Source organism: Eurosta solidaginis, chromosome 1 (genome assembly GCF_040869045.1).
Source record: "Eurosta solidaginis isolate ZX-2024a chromosome 1, ASM4086904v1, whole genome shotgun sequence".
Taxonomy (NCBI): Eukaryota; Metazoa; Arthropoda; class Insecta; order Diptera; family Tephritidae; genus Eurosta; species Eurosta solidaginis.
Genome location: NC_090319.1, coordinates 15,177,536 through 15,199,097, shown reverse-complemented (window position 1 = coordinate 15,199,097; position 21,562 = coordinate 15,177,536). Strand labels below are relative to the sequence as shown.

The 21,562-nt window shown below is 35.9% G+C and overlaps 1 protein-coding gene across 15 annotated transcripts in view; it reads left to right on the top strand.

Moving 5' to 3' along the window:
- The window catches only part of osy (oskyddad), a 281,999-nt gene that overhangs the window by 245,197 nt on the left and 15,240 nt on the right, over positions 1-21,562 (top strand). For all 15 annotated transcript variants that reach the window (XM_067781425.1, XM_067781467.1, XM_067781416.1 and 12 more), the window contains 2 exons: positions 6,702-6,964; positions 7,061-7,154. In XM_067781425.1, the coding sequence (XP_067637526.1) occupies positions 6,702-6,964; positions 7,061-7,154 (357 nt within the window). The remainder of the gene's footprint in view (positions 1-6,701; positions 6,965-7,060; positions 7,155-21,562) is intronic.

The following is a 21,562-nucleotide window of genomic DNA, read 5'->3' as shown; positions in this document are numbered from 1 at the left end:
ATTATAAATATAAAATAACAAATGACAAACTACAAATTACAATTTACAAATTATAAATTACAAGTAACAAATTACAAGTTATAAATTACAAATAACAAATCACAAATAAAAAACTACAAATTACAATTTACAAATTGTAAATTACAAGTAAAAAATTACAAATAACAAATTACAAATGACAAATTACAAATTTCAAATTACAAAACACAAATAATAAATAACAATATTCAAATTGCACATTACAAATTACAAACTTCAAATAAAAAAGAAGAAATTACAAACTAAATTACAAATTGTAATTTAAAATTACAAATTACGAATTACAGATTACAAATTACAACTTACAATTTATAAGTTACATATTACAAACTGTTAATTAAAAACTACAAATTACAAATAATAAATTCAAAAAAAAAATTACAAATAACAGATTGCAAAAAAATAAATTATAATTACAGATAACAAAAAAAAATTACAAATGACAAATTACAGTTTACAAATTATAAACTTCAAATTTAAAATAATAAATTACAAGTTTCAAATTACAAATATCAAGTACCAAATTATAACTTAAAAATTACATAGTACAAATTACAAATATCACAAATTACGAATAACAAATTACAACTGACAAATTAAAAATTAGAATTCCCGAATTACATGCTTCAAATTACAAATTACAGGTTTTAAACTACATATTACGGGCACTCTTTTAATTCCAAGAAACATACAATTTTTTATTTAAGGAAAACAGCTCGTATGCGCATCGCGTTTAAGTTTTGGCCATGTCATGAAGAACAAATACGTAAAACAGTTTAACCTTCAAGCTGCTGTTGGTGCTGCGAGAAGGAAGAGCGTGAAAAAATTGGGTGAGGTAATAGAATTGCCAGATTTATGTTTAAAAAAACTGCGAACAAGCGCAGCAATATTAACTAAAACCAAAACGTGTGGTTACGCTATCGTAAATGTGTCTCTGTGTGCGTCTGTATGCGCATATAAGCTTTCGTGCGTAAATATAACCACGCTCAAAGCATTTGCTATGGTATTGTTGGTTATAGCGGCTGTCATCAGTACCAACGCTTCAAAGCAAGCCAGCACACCAGCGGACATGCGTATAGATCTCGATATAGTTAAATGTGTACTGAAGTATCGTTTCTTCAGCTTCCTCTTCTTGTTATGCTTATGTGTGTTATGCTTATACAACCCCTGGTTGGAGTTATATTCTCCTATAGATGCTTTTAGTTGTCGCTCACAAATCCGCCCATAATCCTGGACTTGATTCATGCAGACGCGTCATAATGGGCATTCCAAGTGGGCTGAGTTGGCTAGCAAAAGCAATCGTAAAATAAACGCTGCTGCTGCAGCACGAAGCTTAATAATGTGCGCAATGAAAGTACTTTACTACGTACAGCTGCTTAACCAGCTGGAAGAATTGTGTTTTTTTTATTTTTAATTTTTTTTTATTTGCTTTCTTAACTTTGTCTATTTTGCACTGGCCACTTAAGTGTGTTTGTATGTGTGTGTGTTAATAGTTCCTTGCCTTTTCTTCGCTTGTCGCTCCATCGCTTTTCTGGCACACCTCATTCTCCCTCAGGGTGATATTGTATTCTTTATTATTCATTTTCTTTTTAATTTACGCTTTTAACGCCTGGTTTCCTATGCGTCCTTGCGTTTGCTTTTTTCCCAGCCTACTACAACAAGTATAATAACAAAGGAACAATAAAAGGCAAGCAAATATATATTTGGACTTACTTTTGAATTTTAAGCAAGAATACTTTCGTATGAATGAAAGCAAAGAGAAACAAATACTAGACAAAGCAGACGGATAATATGAAATATTTATGACAGCCTTGATAAGTATGTCTTTATGTATGTGTGTGTGTGTGTGTGTGTGTGTTTGCGTGGATACATTTGTATCAGCATTAAGTATCTGCAATAAAGGCAGTAAAACGCAAAGTGGATGGGTTAAGGATAATGTGCTACAAGCAAAAAGCTTTATTCTTATTTAATGCTGAATAGCGAATTTATTGTATACTTTTATAAGTACTTAGTTATGTATTTATTTTGATATATAAGTGCGTACGGACGTGTATGAGAGTGTATAACAATTCTTTTCCTTGCTATTTTTTCGACTCTTTCAAAATTTTCAATATTTATCTAGCCATTGGGTGGCGGCTAAATGATGGTGCCACCAAACTTTATCTTCATATATATCACATGATCAGAATAAAATTTCTAAGAAAGCATTATTGAAAGGTTACTCAACATAAATAATCACAGCAGCATATTCAAAAACATAATATAATATTAAATGGCATAGCCTAACATAATAATACGCAAAAGAGTAAAACATAACATAAAGCAACATTACATAATAAACCATAACATAACATATCATAACATAACATGGGATAATACAACATGACATAACATAACATAAAATAAAATATTATAATACAATACATACAAAACATTACAAAATTTCATATCAGAGCATCACGTAACATAACATAACATCGCAAACATAACATAACGTAACACCACATAACATAATATAACATAACATCGGAAACATAACATAACACCACATAACATAATATAACGTAACTTAAAATAACATAAGATAATATAACATGGCATAACATAACATAACAAAACATAACATAACATAACATATTATAACATATTATAACATCACATAACATAACATAACATAACATAACATAACGTAACATAACATAACATAACATAACATAACACAACATAACATAACGTAACATAACATAAAATAACATAACATAACATAACAAAATATAACATAACTCACTCAACATTTCAAAAAATATCAGAGCACAATATGGTAAAAGAAAATGCTTTACGCACTGACCAAGATATTTCAAGCCTCGCCACTAAAACTTAACTTTCACGCGATTCATTACAACTCGGACCTCGTTTAGAATCAGTTCGGGTGGGAGTACAAGCTACGTGAGCTCTATGTAATTTGGCTGAACATCTGCTCGTTTCTGATAAACATATGCCTTACATAACTGGTGATCATATCCCAGCGATCTCTTCGGCAGGTCATGCTATTGGTGAAAAGAGAAAAATAATGTGCGATGACAGCGAAATAGAAGCAAGAAGTATCGATTGAACGCTGGCAGTAATAGTAGATCTGTGGTACTGCAGGAAAGAGGACCACTTGTAATCATCCAAGAAAGAATCCCAACCCTGGCAGCAACGCCGCGGTTTACGCCTGGAAATTCAAGACTGTGATGTTCTTCGTTTATTTAGTAACCAGTATTAATTGCGAAAACTATGTCAGCTTACAACTTAAATGGAGAAGAACTCTTGTCAACAAGTGCTACATTAGAGTGGGTAGGCAAGTAAAAAGTCCTTTAATTTCTCGGCGAACTAAAATCACGTCCTGCAAGACGCTCTTCATACCAGCCCTGATTAAGCGCGCGGAATTATGCCGAGGAAACCGAGAAAATATGAGAGGCATTAAGATCTCTCCGGAAAATGTATGGTCGTATTCGTGATGCCGACGTAAACTATCGGAGGAGGTAAAGTGGTGAGCATTATACAGATATTAAGATAGATCAAAGGCTTCGCTGGCTAAGTCATGTTATGCAAAAGGACGTAGACGTTCTAGCAAAAGAAAAGCTTCAATCGACATTGCAGTTTGGAATAACAGAAAAGGTGAGGCTTCTGCTGTGATGTGAGAGGCAGGTGAATGACGCTTAGCCTCTCTTGGTGCTCCCAATTCATGTTGGTTAACGCAAAACAGCGAAAACTGGTGTGATTTGTTGTGAAACGGCCAAAATTGCTTAGACAGCTAAGGACCACCCTTCTATAGCCACATAGTAAACTAACAACTATTCCATATTATATTCTTCCTCTTCATTGTTTTTGTTTTTATACTTTTTATTTTTCATGTTTCTTAGATTGTTTGCATGCTTATGTTCGCGTGTGTTTTTATTTAATATTTATGTCAGCATTTCTCGTCACACAAAACCAAAATTCCCAATGGCCATATTGAGAAAAGAAGCAAACGTATTTAAGTTTAGCTGCTGCAATGCTTAAACGATTCTACTTCGAACCGTAGATATCAATAAAATTCAAAATAAATCTTTTGAGCTTCTAAGCTAGTCTAAGAGGAAAAATAGCGGTTAACAATATTATCGTGTCTTGTTGCTGTTAGCTACCATGTTTACCTCAAATACCTCATGAATGACATTTTACAGATCGCATTTAAAATTGCACGCTTTGTGTTATTTCCAAGTTGCATGTGATTGTGTGTGTGTGCTTAATAATATATTCATTGATGAAACTGATACCACAGCTACCAAAGCACGTAATGTGGTTTCAGTGTTCTACTGAATTAGAATCACAACGACAAGCCACAATCGATTTACTTCAAAAAATATATAAAAGGAAGGTGCTGCTAGATGTGCAATTCCGACAGCTCGTATTGTATAGCGCTCCTTATACTGAAAGTGCGTTTTGTGAAAATTATGGTGGTATCAAGTAGTTAAATGCAAAATTTTAAATTTTAGTCGACTTAGACGCAACCTTTACTTAACTTTAACTCACTCTTGACTATATTTTGACTTAACCTTGACTCGACTTTGCCTCAACTTTGAATAAATTTTTACTTAACTTTGGCTCAACTTTAACTCGACTTTAACTTAACTTTGCCTCAATTTTGACTTGTGTTGCCAAGTTTCTGAGGAGATTGGGTGAACTAAAAGGTTCAACGGAGTCATATCAAATCGTTTCCGAGATGGTTGAGCTTGTACCTTAATGGTGCTATTTTCCTGAACGTATATGATCAATATTCGGCAAAGACCAAAAACATCAACAAAACTACCTAAAACATTCAGATTGCATACTTGACGCTACAAGCATAAGAAGCAGATTATGATGATTTTGTAGATTACATACAGTCTATTTTTTTTTTTTTTGTTGGACGTTGAGCAGCGCAATGATCTCAAGTGTCGAATGAATCCAGGCTAAGCGTGTTCATATATTCACGCCCCGTGAGACTGCCACTCTCGATTCCTCCCACCGTTCTTGCTACCTAACTATTGTTCGTCACATTTCGCTTTATGAATGGAGAAAGCTTTTATAAGCAGCCCATATATGTTTATGGAGAAAGCTCGATTTTGTCCAAATTCGAAGAGTAGATAAGGATGCATACTATCCTCACCTTACTTAACAGCCTGATCAATTTTCACTCTTTCAAACCAAGTCATGCCGGCTTTTCCTGTCTTCCCCCTCCTCTGCTTCCTAATGGCGGTGCTGATTGCATTTCTTTCTTCATCGGAGCGTCTTTGTCCATAGCAAGACCTTTCCCGCGAAGCCTTAGAGCTTTTATTCGCTGCACCGTCTACATATCTGCATAATGCTAATATGATTAATCATTATAAAACCTCCGATATGGGGAGCAAGACAAGGATTATATATCTTCCGGAGAAATTTTCCCTTGAACAAATTAAAAGCCAGTTCACCTCCTCCCGACACAGTCCTAGAGTCCAAATCATACATCTGTACTAGTAAGATAAGTGACTTGTAGAGCGTGATTTTTGTCCGGCGAGAGATTTTATTTCTTAATGCCTCTTCAGTCCAATGAAGCATTTGTTGGCAAGAGCTACTCTCCGTTAGATTCCTGAACTGACGGTATTTCCGCTGTTAATGCTGGTTTTCAGAAAGACGATGTCCATCACAATTTCGAACTTATAGCCGTCAACATTGACGTTGCTGCCAACGCGCAAATGCTCCGATTCTTTCTTGAACGACAGCAACTACTTTGTCTTGTTCTCATTTACCGGTAAACTCACTTATTTTTGCCTCATAAATAGTCTAGAGAAAATAAAACATACGGCGATATCTTCATTAGCATCGTTTCTTCTCCTGCAAAACAATCGCACCTCGAAAGCCGCGTTTAAATTCGATTTGCATGCATCGGCCCTACAAATATCTTACAGAGCTTATGGTGTTGATTTATGTGATTTGACAGAGCCTTATTGGTTTTGCAGGGAGCTTGTAGTTAGAGATCGATACCGGTAAAGAAAATCATTAAAATAAAGTATCCGAGAAGATACTTAGCAACTCTTGTCAGAAGAAGTATAAAACTTAGTTAAGTGACCAATTACTATTAAAGGTCATCTTTCCAGGCAATTATTTTAGGGTGTAGTATATCCATTGACTATCGATTTTATAAATCTTCCTAACATTTGTTTGTTTCAATTTCACCATACTAAATTTTTGAGATACGCATTTTTTTTCTTTTCTTTTCAATTCTCGAATGCAGATGCAAGACGCCAAAGTTCTTTGCTATAAAATTCGCATTCAAGTCCCCTTCAAATTCCAATTGCCACAAGTCAACGCCTTACGTCGTTGTTTTGTGCTAAAACTAATTGCTATCCGCCTTATCTCACATTGTCTCTATTCGCCCCCTCCTCACTTCGCTTCCTATTCAAATACGCGCGTTTCACTTTTCACTTATAATTTCCGGCTACTTTCATTATTTTTTTTGCGCTGAACGCCATTTTTTAGTATTTCTCGTTTTCCGTTTTGACTTTCTGTTTTTTTGCTGTCATTTCCTTTTCTTTCCGCACATTTTTTATTTTTGTTTTTATTTGCGAACAGTTTTTTTAACATCTTTTTTTGTTGTATACTTTTTTCTCTTCTCTCCGTAGGAAGTCGCTCTCTACGGTGAGTTTACATTGCGCGAAACGCTAATCTACTTTGGCATGATTGCGGATATGTCCCGCAGCGAAATCGATGACCGTACAGAATTTTTACTCAAATTTCTAAACTTGCCAAACGGTTCACGCCAGGTAAAAAATCTTAGTGGTGGACAACAACGACGCATGAGTTTGGCTGTGGTATTGTTGCATGAACCCGAACTGTTGATACTTGACGAGCCGACAGTGGGTGTTGACCCGGTGTTGCGGCAGAGGTAAGTGCTAAGCAAAAGTTTTGTTGTGTTTTGTAAATTTCACTTTGTTTTGCCTAATGGTTTTCAATTTTCATTCATTTTGTTTGTGTTTTGCAGTATTTGGGATCATTTGGTTGAAATAGTCAAAAATGGCAATACAACTGTGATAATCACAACACATTACATCGATGAGTGCTCTCAAGCACATGTGGTAAGTTTGTTTGACATACATATATATATATATATGTTTCTTAGCACATACACAAAGGTGTTTCATATTAATCAAGTAAATGACTTTTGCCAGTCTCACTCCTTCAAATGGTAACACCAAAGTCAAAAATATCATATATAAATTTTAGTACCGTTTGGAGATGGTTAAGGTATGCTGCAGAACGGTTTAAGCAATAAGTGATCACGTGAGCTCTCACCGCTGTGGATCAAAACCCTTATCCGGTTCCAATAGGAATTCAATACCATATTTGGGTATTTGAAAACTCAAAATTAATGTTTAATCCGTTTGCAGCGCTGAGACTGGAAGTGTGCGGTAATTTGATTTATAAAGACCACCCTAATATGTTTAAAAAATATATAACTTTGGCAAAAAATTGGTAACGCAAGTCGTTGAAGACAAAGTAATATAATTTCAAACAAACAAAAATTTTTTTGCTGATTAGCCGTCAACAAACGTTTTTGGGTTTTCTTCTAAAACTTTAAAGTTAATATTTCCAAAACAACAAAAGAATTATTTTCTATCGATGCATTTTTCACATCTTCAATTTTGCAAAAGAAAAATGTTTAGATTAAATATAAAAAACAAAAAAATAAAAAAAAATTAATAAAACCAATAAAACAAAAATATCAAAACAAATAAAACAAACGAGATAAAGAAAACAAAACAAAAAAAATAAAAACACTCTAAGGAAACAAAACAAGTTACAAAGAAAATTAAAACAAGCAAAAAAAATTTAAACAAACACAACAGAAAAACATACAAAACAAAGCAAAACGAAAAACCAAACCAAACAAAATCAAACAACCACTCTAAAAAAATGTACCAAGCCAACAAAACAAAGAACTTCAACAAATTAACAAAAAAAAAAAAAAAAACAAAGCAAACAAAAAACATACAAGACCAACAGAAGAAAAAAATATTGAACAAAATAATAAAGAACACGGAAAAACGAAATTAAACAAAAAACAAAAAACACAGAACAACCGCACAAACAAACAGAATTTGACCAAACAATTGAACAAAATGACAAAAAAAAATCAAAACCAACAAATAACCAATAACCATAACAGCAACAAATATAATAAACGAAGCAAAGAAAATATAGCAAAAATGAAACACCACAACCAAAAAACAAAAAAACCAAAAAAAAACCAAACCAAAACAAATATTCATAGATAAACAAAACAATGCCGGCTAAACATAATAAAAACAAGTAAGATAGTCTAATTTCGGGTGACATCCGAACACTATATACCTAGCTGTACACCTGAAATGCTGTTGTTGTTTGTTTTGTGTGCTTAATAGTGTTACAAGGCTGCGAAATAATACATATGGCTCTATTCTGAACTAGTTTTTTATTTATTTATTTATTTATTTTATTTATTTATTTAGTCTATGATTTTCGGAGAATCTTACAGACTAGATTACATTAGAGTTCATATGCTTATATATAATAAAGCACCGCTTAACTCAAAGAAGAAAAGAGCATATTTATAAAGCATTGCCGCGATAAAGAAAAATCAATGCAATGTTTCTGATTTACTGAATTGATTACAATTAGAGCGCGTGTGATTGTTTCATTCAGCTCATAATTAGACTTAAAATTCTCAACAGAAAACATATAATGTTGACGAAAAGTACGTTGTGGAACTTGGAAGTTCGAAGATTCAAGAATTATTCGACAATCGATTATGCCATTAACAATATCATAAAGGAACATAATTGTGCATATTATCCTTCTACTTCAGGGAATGAAGGTTAATTAACTTACACCTGGAAGAATAAGGAGGAAGGGGCTGGTCGAATTTTATATCAGATAAACAGTACTACTTCTTTTCTGGATACGTTTAGTCCTAATATTACGAACCTCATAGTGAGGACTCTATATCATGGAAGCATATTCAAGCCTAGATCTAACGAATGATTTATAAAACAGCTTCTTATTATATGGGTGCTTAAATTCGGAGCCATTTCTTTTAATAAATGCCAATAAGGCGTAAGCTTTGGGAATTATGAAATTTAGATGTTCGGTAAATGTGAATAATGAATCAAGCACAACACCTAAATCCCTCATTTTACTTACCCCAACTAGAGTTGTATCAGAAGCAAGATAAGTCGAAGTCAATGTATTTCTTAATTTAGAATACGTAAAGCTATAACATATACTGACATTGAGCGCCAGCTTATTTCTACAGCACCAAGCATTAAAACCATTGAGTTCAGTTTGAAGTATGGAAACATCAGACTCATTTTTAATTTTCAGAAAGATTTTTAAATCATCAACATACATGAGATGACGACATTGCTTAAAACAAGCACTTGCGTCATTGAAAGCATAATGAAAAAGAGTGGACTAAGGATGCTTCCCTAAGGGACGCCCGATGTAGCCACATAAGTTGCCGACCCCACACCGTCAATAAGAACGAAATTGACTCTGTTGGATAAGTATAAACTTATCCTTTCTAGAAATGACGAATGAAATCCCCATCTTTCTAGCTTACCCAATAGTACGCAGTGCGATACTCTGTCAAAGGCTTGGGCTAAATCAGTATAAATACAATCAACTTGCCAGCCATCCGTGAAGCCATAACAATTTTCTCAAACAATTTAGATATAACAGGAAGTTTAGAGATTGGACGATAATTTGGAACTTCATTTTTATTGCCACTCTTATGAATTGGTTGAATGTACGAAAATTTTCATTCACCCAAAAAAATGCCAGACTTAATGATAAATTAAATAAATGCATTAGAGGTTCAGCAGCAGAAACCGCACATTGCTTTAAAAAGAAAGATGAAAATTGTTGATAATCTCATTGTTTTAAATTTTTGGTAACCTAATACCCAAAGTAATATATATTTATATTTATTTATATTTATTTATTTATTTAACAACGTAGTACAGGGTAAGACCAGATATATTCCTTTAGAAGTACTTCAACTAGGTTATTAAATATAAAACAGTGCAAATTTGTATATCCTAACTTAAATCTAAGTAGCAAATTTAGAATAAATCAAACCTTAACGAAAGAAAAGATAGTCAAGATAAAAGTGAGAAAAGGGGAAAGAAAAGAGAAGCAGGGATCTTAACACCCTTACAATATTTTTGCATTGTTTTTACACAGCTATGAAGTACTTGAGTATTACATCCTTGTAGTTGAATATATTTATTCCAGCCTTCACATTATCTGGGAGTGAATGCCATAATTTAACCGCGCTAATGAAAAATAGTCTAGATGAAGTTATGAAGTAATTATGATATGGTATGACCAGACTCTGATGTCTCATTGATCTCACTGGTCTCAAATTTTCGAATAAATAATTTGGTGTCTTCCACAATAATAATTTGTATATAAAGATACAATTCCTGGCGGCTAGATAATTTTCAAGGCTGCACCCAAGAATTTTCGTTCGCCAGACCGATATGTGATCATATCTCCCTATGCTGTAAACGTATCTCGTAGCATTGTTAAACGCTACAGCAACTTTGTTGTATAACACTGATTCCATTTTACCATATACTGTAGCAGCACAAGTTTTCGCCTGGTTTCAACGGGTGTGAATGGGGCGGATACTCTTATCTTCCGTAATATGGCACAAATATTGGTAACCACCCTGTTGACATGGTCACTACATGTAAGTTAACAGTTCACAATAAAATCTAGACTTTTTACTCTGTCAACAAATTTAAGTGGACTAGTTCCAATATACAACGCAGGCAGCTCAATATTATATACAACACAATGACATATAGGCAAAACATAAGACTTAGATGCATGCAATGTCATCAATATCGGCGGTCCCACGGCCATTTTGTAAAATTTGAAGTTTTTCATATTTCCTGTTATAAATCCACTCGGGAATGAAATACCGTTAATATGTAGCTCTTTTTTGCAAAGATAAAGTTTATTTTATTCGTCCACGACCCTTTTAAAAATCTTTTATATAAAAGTGGGCGTGGTACTTAACCGATTTCGCTATTTTTTCTTCAAAGCATTTCTTATAGTAAAAACCTCTCTGGAGACTTTTGTTACGATAGGTTTAACGATTTTTGATTTATGATTAATAAGTTTTGTAAAATTGATTTTATCACTAGTGGGCCGTGTCGAGCCCATTTTACAAACAAATTTTCAAATTTTTATCAAGAGTCTCAATATCAGTCTACACGTAAAATCTCAACATTCTACGTGTATTATTTACTAAATAATTAGGTTTTTTGTGTTTTCCAAACTGTTTTATATATATAAAACGTGGGCGTGTTTATCATCCGATTTCGCTCATTTTCAATAACAATCTATTCTGGGTCCACATAAGCTCGTGTACCAAATTTGGTGAAGATATCTTAATATTTACTCAAGTTATCATATTAACGGGCATACGGACGGACGGACGGACATGGCTTAATCAAATTTTTTTTTTCGATACTGATGATTTTGATATATGGAAGTCTATATCTATCTCGATTCTTTTATACCTGCACAACCAACCGTTATCCAATCAAAGTTATAATATCCTGTGTACAAGTTAGAGCTTGGTATAAAGACAAGGCAAATCAAACAAGGAGATATAGAAAAAACATTAAAAAAACTAAGAACAATTTATAAAACATACGAAACCAACAAAACAAACAACGCAACCAGTGCAGAGAAAGCATTCAAAGCAAACAAAACAAACAAAAAATACAAAACAAGCAAAGCATACAGAACAAGAAAATCAAAATACGAAATAGACAAAACAAACTAATCGAACAAAATAAATATAAACGGGAATTTGAAATTTTACTCTCATAAATTCTCTTCCTCTCAACTAAATAGTTTAAAAAACTAAAAAAACACGCTTTTATAGCAAACCGAACTAAAAAATAGAAAATAATTTTCAATTAAAAATAGTTTATATAACAGTAGTAGAAGGTCAAACAATCGTTTATAGTTAATCACCTCAAAATAAAATTATAATAAAATTTAAGATATTAACAGAATAATTTAATTCACAGTAAAAATTGTGGGGTGAATTTGACTACATTTCATATCTTTCCTCTCAGATAGTTGCCAATAGAATGATTATTCTGTTAATAACTTAAATTTTATTACAATTTTATTTTGAGGTGATTAACTATAAACGATTGTTTGACCTTCTACTACTGTTATATAAACTATTTTTAATTGAAAATTATTTTCTATTTTTTAGTTCGGTTTGCTATAAAAGCGTGTTTTTTTAGTTTTTTTAAACTATTATTTATTTTGAAATTTTTAGTTCAAGTAATTTTAAAAGTTTTAGCCGAGAGTGATGAAACCTCGAAACGCCAGCGGTCCATGGATGAATCCAACCACACGGCACCGAAAAGGGCAAGACGCAGGGAGGCTGACGCGGTCTTCGAAATTGTCAAGGGTCCGCAGATCATTGGCATTATAGACGAGAGCAGCGAAGATGGCAGGATCCCGAAACAACAGTGGAAGTGGATCGAGGCAGCGCTCGCTACGGTGGCCGTTAAGGTTAAAAAGACAACCTTGGTCCACCGCCATCTTACACCGATGCAGGGTGGTTCCAGGGCAATGTCAAGCTAATTGCTTGTGACGATGTCAGGTCGGTCAACCTCTATAGAGTCGCCGTCAAGCTGATAGGGGTGGTATATCCGGGCGCGCGCCTCAAGGTGGGGGGGTACGTTATTAGCATTTAGCGATCAAGTCAAGTATTTGGGAGTCATTCTGAATAGGAAGCTATTATGGAGTGACCATATAGTGGAGCAATCCAAGAAGGCAGCAGCTGAGCTGTTCAACTGCAAGAGGGCAATTGGCACCTCCTGGGGATTCTCCCCTAAGTTGACCTACTGTATTTACACAGCCATTGTGCGCCCGATACTTCTTTATGGTGCCTTGGTCTGGTGGCCTGCACTAGCTAAAAGTACCTATCTTAAAATGCTTCAAATTGTGCAACGGAGTTCGGAGCTCTGCATTACCGGGGCTCTCGGCTCCACTCCAGATTCCGTTACATACATACATGGATACATAGATACATAGATAGATACAGGCCAAGCTAATAAAAGCGTGTTAAAAAGGGCTCCAGTATGCTCTTTCGTAGATGTGCCATGCATCTACTTCTGTCATTAATAAAGGAATGCGCTTTTCGCATTATGTGCAAGGTTTCAAATCTATGGCCATTTGGGGTGGTCATAAGTTCAATTGACTTTATGTTCGTTTACCTTATGTCAACCCACCATCACATTATTGCACTGTCATCGAGCCTTGATACGTGTGCAAAGTTTCAATCAAACTTATGGCCATTCAAAGTGGTAATAAGGCCAATTGACTTTATGGCCATTGAACTTATGTCACCACACCATCGCATTAATGCATTGTCATCGACCCTTGATACGTGTGCAAAGTTTCAATCAACTTATGGCCATTGAAAGAGGTAATAACGCCAATTGACTTTATGGCCGTTGACCTTATATCACCACACCATCACACTAATGCATTGTCATCGAGCCTTGATATGTGTGCAAAGTTTCAATCAAACTTATGACCATTCAAAGTGGTAATAAGGCCAATTGACCTTATGGACGTAGACCTTATGTCACGACACCATCATATTAATGCATTGTCATCGGTCCTTGATACGTATGCAAAGTTTCAAATTAATCAGACTTCTAGAAACCGGTGAAAATTAAGCTAAAAGATTCCGTTATATAAAGGCCAAGCTAATAAAAGCGTGTTAACAATTATTGGAAGGTGAAAAATCATCTTCTGATAAGAAAAACTATTTAGGTAAATTTTTCAAATTCATTTCCTTTAAACTTTTTAACACATTTGAAGGGTAAAAGTCGAAAATAAAACATCCAAACAAGTTATTTAGAAATCCAATTAAAACGGGTCAAATGCAACAAACTCAACGACATCACATTTCAGGTGTCAACATGGCAACAACTCAAATTAGGCTTTGATACTCAAAATTACATACATAGATACAAATATATGTAATATCATAATAGCTGCATACTTATCTGTTAACCTGTCATCATTATTTTCACTTCAAACTGTTCAGTATCACAAAGTTTATAGTAAACAGCAACCGAAATAGTTGATACCGAAATTGATATTTAAATAAATTTGCTTTTCTACGGAAAGCATAAGCGTATGCGGAAATGTTGATGTAAACATAAGTATGCGCGTGGATTTGTAAACATCCTTATTATAACGATTTTTCGTATGCGTAACTAGGTAGCAGAGGACGAGGATTTTAGCAGTTTTGTTGTTTCTTACAAAACGGTCTCACCTTTGCTTACTAATATACATAAGACATGCATAAACAAATATGCAGCGGAAACTTGTTAGCAGATATGATTTCCAGCAAAGCTAAACCCGAGAATAAACCGTTAGAGGATGACAAAAGCATACAAAAGCTTCAACAATTATTGTATGCCATGTAGATCACACTTGCGTTCATTTTCTAAGTAATTTGGGCTTCTCCAGAGTGAGTAAGTTGTAAACTCTCTTCAAACTGTAGCTAACTATAGGCCCATTGCCAAGTTGTCTACCATTTCTAAACTCTTTGAGTATATTGTCAAACAGATAATGTATTTTGCCGTTAGGCGTTTAATCGTAGAGAATCAGGACGTTTTTGTGTCTGGCAGATCTACTGTGACAAACCTGTCAATTTTCTCTGAATTCTGCCTATCAGCCTTTAACAGTCACCTTCAAGTCGATGCAGTATATACTGACTTTTCTAAAGCATTTGACAAAATCAGCACTTCAATATTGATCTCAAAACTGGCCGGTGTAGGCTTCCACTCAATTTTTATTTCTTGTAAAATCGTATCTTTTCCAGCGGAACTGTGTAGTTGTGATAGAAAATGCATGTTCGAACTCGTTTGTTGCCACCTCAGGCCTACCTCAAGGTAGCATTCTTGGACCATTACTATTTCTAATTTTTATAAATGACATTTCGGTCTGTTTTCAACACTCAAACATTCTGCTATATGCTGATGATTTAAAGGTTTTCTCTACCATTTCAAACTTGTCAGATACAGATAAGTTACAATCCGACTTGGACAATATCGCTGCCTGGTGTAACGCTCATCGTCAGTAAATGTTTTCACGTAACATTTTCAAAATCGCGTTATCCCATATTCACGTCTTATACCAATTACGGTTCTCGCCTCTCGACTCTTACAGAACTGAAACATTTATGGTTAGTTTTCGACACTAAATTTTCATTCTCGATACATTTAAACTCTACAATTGCTATGGCCTTTTCTCTTCTTGCTTTTGTCCGGCGTTTTAGTTCAAATTTTACGGATCCTTATACTCTCAAGATACTGTTCATCTCACTTGTCTGCTCCAAGTTGGAATATGCCTGTTTCATTTGGCGGCGCTATCATGAGTGTGACATCAAGAGGCTCGAAAGTGTGCAAAAAAGCTTTGTTCGTTTTGCACTGTGTTCTTTGAATTTTTCCGACCCGATTCCTTCTTACGAAGCCAGATGTGCGCTCATCAACCTTCAGTCTCTAGAGTCTAGAAGAAGCTTGCTGTCAATGACTTTTGTTTCGGATATTATCAACGGTTCAATCGATGCGCCAGCTCTCCTCGAGGGTATTCGATTCCATTTACCAAACAGGCCGCTTAGAAATAGCAACATGTTTTATACGGGGTTTATTCGGACCCTCTGTGCTTCTAATGCTCCCATTTCTCGAACATTAATAGAATTTAATCCTCTCAAATTCTTTAGAAATCCACTTTTCATTATCTAAACCTATTTTTAAGCTTTAATTGCTCATGAATAATTATATTATATTTTATTTTTTTTTATTTTGTATCACATATGTTTATCTCTACGTAGCCTGTAAGTATATTTTTGTACTAGACTATTTTTGTAATTTGTAACTGATCAAATTACTAAATAAATAAATATTAGTTCGTCAGCGCAGGACCCATATACTGCTACGACCACCCGATCGATGCTATCACTATCATCTGACTACCTACCAATTCTCATCTCCTTTCATCGCATCCAAACTCGGAACCATCATTACATTACAAAAAAGCTTATTGAGATCATTTTAGAGAATTGAGCTAGTGTTCTTGAGCTGCTCATCCCATTTAACTGGTATACGACTAGGTATGTATATAACAGATATGCAAAATAATCGTATTCTCTTAATCCACTACATATTAGCTGCCATAATCCCGGGAGAACGGCGAAATTTCCCAGCCGAAGTAACAGCTCCAGCCGAAGAATTTTGGCTTGCACCATTATGAAGTCGCAAGACCACCAAATAGTGGTGCAAAATTCTGGGATCACATGGCTTGTCGATAAACAAAACCGAGTCAAATGAGAGGCATTATAAAATTCTTAATCGTAAACCGTGAAAGCTTTGTCAAGCTCAACAAAATAAGATAAAGCTGAGGAATATTTGACGGGACAATCGCTTTCTGTCAGCATTTTGTGATGCATACTTTGGTCAGTAGTCAGAATATGAGTCACGATGTGTGCCCACTATCATAGAACAAAGTTACGTCCATTACTTTCATGACCACAGAGGTTCCCTAATCCAATCAAAATGCTAAGCCATTCACATAAATAGGGCAGATAGCATGTCCATGCAGTCTTATCTTTCAACCATCTAAAGAGGCGGACTGCTAATTTTATGAATGACAGGAAGTTGTGTGTATGAAAATTGCAAATCTATGGGTTCACACTCGCTTTTCCGCTGATATAAGTCACCCTCGTATAATTAGCAAAGTTATATTGGCAATATTCCTGTATCCCCTTCAGTATCTTTAGGATTTGGCGCCAAGAAGATGCAAAAAAATTGGAGTCCACGTCAATATCCAACTGAATATCAGCTTTGTAACTTTTTCTACGAAGACGCGGGACGGTACCAACATGTTATATGCCCTTTTTGAACGGCATCTGCAAACAGATGAATTTTGCTGAGAAGCTTTTCATGGCATAAATGCACTGGGAGTCTCTATCAAAGCACTCTCGGGGGCCGAACCCGCTTAGAATTTTCTTTTTTCTAATTGAAACAACTTTTTTCTTAAGATTTTGATGCTGATTTTACCGGACATTGAACCCAGAACTTTTGGTTTGGTGGGTGGAGCATGCTACGACGGTCAATCTTGAGAAAAAAGTACGTTGTAACTTCAACCCTTTGTTATAAGTAGTGGCTTACTGAAAACTATTGCTTATTGGAACGTATCATACTTTGTCATACCCTTGTGCAATTATACATACATATATACTAGTACATACATATTTACATCATATGTGGTACCTATATGAAATTTGCAGGTTAATGTATCTACATAGGAGGAGTATTTGTCTACATGTTTGCTAACTCCTCTTTGTTTGCTTCAACTTTATTGTTATGGTGCAGGTTTACACGTCTGCAGCTACTTACACACAAAAACTCATATCTTTCGCCAATCTAAGACTTATTCGACACCTAATTAATCCATTTTTGTAAGAATGATACATTGCGTATACGCCGTGTATGCCCATAAACAAGGTACACAGGGCCGGTTTCAGAAATTATGACGCTGGAGTTAGGGGTAAATGGAAAGATAAAAAAAATTGAAATCTCTTATGTGTTAACAACTTTGTTCGGTATGGGTGCAACTAGAATATAAGCGTAAGCGTTGTGTAGGCATAAATATAGTGTAGGCGAAGTGTTAACGTAAGTCTTTGGAAATGGTGTGCTTTGTAAGGGGATTATAGAGTATAAGCGTAAGTGTAGGCACTACAGTAAGATGTGAGAGCAATACAAGTCAAGTAAAGGCAAGGAAATGAAGGTGTTATCGAAGACGTTGTTGTTGTTGTTGTTGTGTTTACAGTGCTTCGCCCATTCAATGGGCCCGACCACTCACAAATTGTCATCAAAGTCCTCTAACGGTAGTCCACGGAAACTGGCAGTTTCAACAGGGGCGGACAATATGAAGATTGGTGTTAAAGGCATAGGTTCCACATTACAATTGAAAATATGGTTGATGTCTTGTGGGCACACATCACATGCAGGACATAATTACGTATGTCCGGGTTGATTCTGGACAAGTAAGTGTTTAACCTGTTACAGTATCCAGAACGAAGTTCGTCCAGGGTGACTCGTGCCTCCCTATGTACTTTCTTCTGCTGCAAGGGTAGGATATTGCATATTAATAACAGGGTTTTCCGAGCGCGCCCTAGCAAAAGCGTTTACCGATGCTGTGTGGATTTGGCTTAGGGCCTGCTTATGCTGTTCAGGAACAAACGGCTGTGCTAGAAGATGCTGGATCTCGTCAAACTGCTTATGGACATATTCCCTTATCTCTCTTGGAGGAGGGGCTTGATCAAGCAGTGGTTTGCTGGGGTGTCCGGGTTTGTGAAAATTTAGCAAAAACTGCCTTTTCACTGTGGTTGAACTCTTTGGCCTCACTATGTAGGTGGTGTTCGGGGTCCATAAGGAAACATCCGGTGGCAGTTCTGATTGCAGCATTTTGACAGGCCTTGAGCACTTTCCAGTACGTATTTGTAGACCAGGCGACCAAACTGAGGACGCGTACGTGGTTATCAACTTTTCTTTATCTTTTCCATGGGTGCTGCCGGCAAGCGACTGTGGATTTTGTTGCAGCTTTGTTCTTTAGATACAATTTCAGTGGTATGCGCCTGATTATCAAAAGTTACACCTTAGATCTTTGGGTGACTGACCACCGACGTGAACGTCCAATATTTGCGACATCTCTTCCTTCCAAGTCTAAAACAGAGTGGCCGTGCAAGATAGCTGTTTATTTCAGTGTAACCACAGTTATCGAAAATGTGTAGACAAGTTATCAATTTGCTATATATTTTTTAACTATTTTTAACTATTTTTTAAATATAACAAAGGTTATCGATGAGTTACCCATTTTTTTTTTTAACTATTCATCGAGTTTCTATCAAAAAATGTTGAACAAAATATCAACATGTTTCCAAAATGTAATAGAAAATTATCGATATGTTGTAAAAAAGCTATCGACTTGTTATCAAAAATGCATCGGTTTTATGCTGTCAAAAATGTATCGATTATGTATCGAAAAGTTGTCGATTCCTTATGTCTTATCATTTCACAATCAGCGCAGTCGACTTATTATCAAAAGGATATCGATTTGTTCTCGAAAAGTTAAATTTTAAATCTTAATCGATTTGATTAGGAAGTAATTGAGATTCATAATTTTCCAATTATGGACGCAAACTTGGCGAGAGAGACATTAAGAACCAAGCGTCCCTCAAACAAAAGGCACAAACTTGCGCACCATATAGCTTGTGTATAAACATAAGCGGGGAAAATGGCAGAAACATCTTAAGAACTGTAAGCCCTCTGCAGTTGTTTATAAGCAATAGTCAACAATAAAGCTACTCTTAAATCCCACAAAGTGCAATGCCAAACTATCCATCGAATCACCACAACCATGATAACGAACCTTGTCAATGAGGCATTTATTAAGCGGATGTTTATATTCAACTTGTCTGTGTTCACCTTTTTCATCGCTTATTCATGAAAAATGGCAAGGGCTAACCGCTACCTTATACCTGGAAACCAGACACCGATGCCAGAATACTCCCATTTCCCAGCCACAAACCAGCAATTTGCCAACCACCAGCATGGATTTAAATATTACATGTCACCACCTCTGGCCAAACGCCATCAACACACAAATGAATTGCGGATTGAACCAGCAACTCTACCAAATAATAGTATTCTCAAAAGGTAGACTGAAAATTATGTGAGTGGTCCACAGGCATTGATCCAGTTTAGGAGTGTAACACCAACCCCTTTTTTTTATTGAACGTTGGGGTAGCGCACTACCCTCAAGTGGCCCAATGAAACCAGGCTGATTCTGTTCATGTGTCCGCACCCCGTGGGACCGCCGTTAGGCATAACGTGACGGGGGGAAGGGCGATTTAGTCGCCACTACTTCGTATGCGCATTTCTCTGCGCTCCCTTTCAGCATGCATCAATTTCGTCATTACTATAAAGGCCATCTTGCTCACAGCAATCCAACAATCTATTTGTTCGCACATTCGTGGAACTAAATTCCTAATGGAAGGCTCCTCTCCAAAAACTCTGTTGAAAACAGTGAAACATTACATGTTCTGCGCTTTCCAATTCGGAGGGACAGTTTGAACAGAAAGGATCCTCCTCTATCCCACGCTTATGTAGATATTCCTTGAAGCCGCCGTGCCCGCTCAATATCTATATGAGGTGGTAATTTAGTTCGCCGTCTTTTCGCTCGTACCATTCCGGTATATTCCGAACTAGCATGAAAGTCCAGCGCCCTTTTCTCGAATCTTCCCACCGTTTTTGCCACCTAGCTATTGTTCGCGACCTTGCGCTTTTCTTAGCATCTTCAGATGGTCGGCTGATTACAATGCCATACAGATTGGTCATTTCACCTGAGAGTAGATCTACTGAGATTTTCCTGGATAAAACATAGATCGCGTCGTCGGACACCGTCCGATTAGCATGTGCTATTCGTATAGCAGTAATGCGGTAGGCTGCTAATATATCTTTTCGGTGGACCATTTTAGATCCGTGCCATACTGGTGCTGCATATTATAGAGCTGGTTACGTTGGATAATAGCTGACGGGTAGCTTCGCTTGGGCCGCCGATGTTGGGCATTGTTCGCGTTAGGGCTCCACTAACTCTAGAAACTTTCTCCACCACCGCCCTGAAGTGTCCCCTAAAAGTTAGTTTTGAGTCAATGATTACTCCTAGATATTTCAAGGAAGGCTTTGAATTTATTTGATAATCTCCTATGTGTAAACCAACCCCAAGAATAATTAAATAAGGGGTCTGCCAGGTTGGTGTCCTATCCACACTTGGATTTAATTTTCACATATCAAAGTACCCTTCCCCTGATAAGCTATTCTGTAAAGCAACAAACTCCCCAGTCTTTCTGGTTTTTCCACCACGCGTAACTTTGCATTATCAATGACAAAGCAAATGTTGGGCATCCATGTCGATGGCATTAAACTACCGACTTTGTAGCAGCCAAAAGTATAGGAAGTGACGTTCGATATTGACTAAGGCCCATATCGGATGAAAAAGTAATTTCACTCAAATGATAATAGTGAATATGTCAAACTATTTAAAAAGAAAATAGCTAAGCATGGATCTAAAGATTATGTATGGGTTTTAATAAATATATGCCTTAAAAATATTCACAATTTCAGAGTTATTGTGATTAAAAAATGGATTTCGATAACGGCTCGAACAGCACTATTCAGGCCCAGCATTTCTGCAAGCAAAACTCTCAAGTCCCTCGCTGTTATTCACCAAAGCACACAGCACCGACACAGTAAGGTGAGAATACTCCTCATGAAGGAGAGACACGAAATGCTGAATAATCATGTACTGTTAAATAATGAGGAAG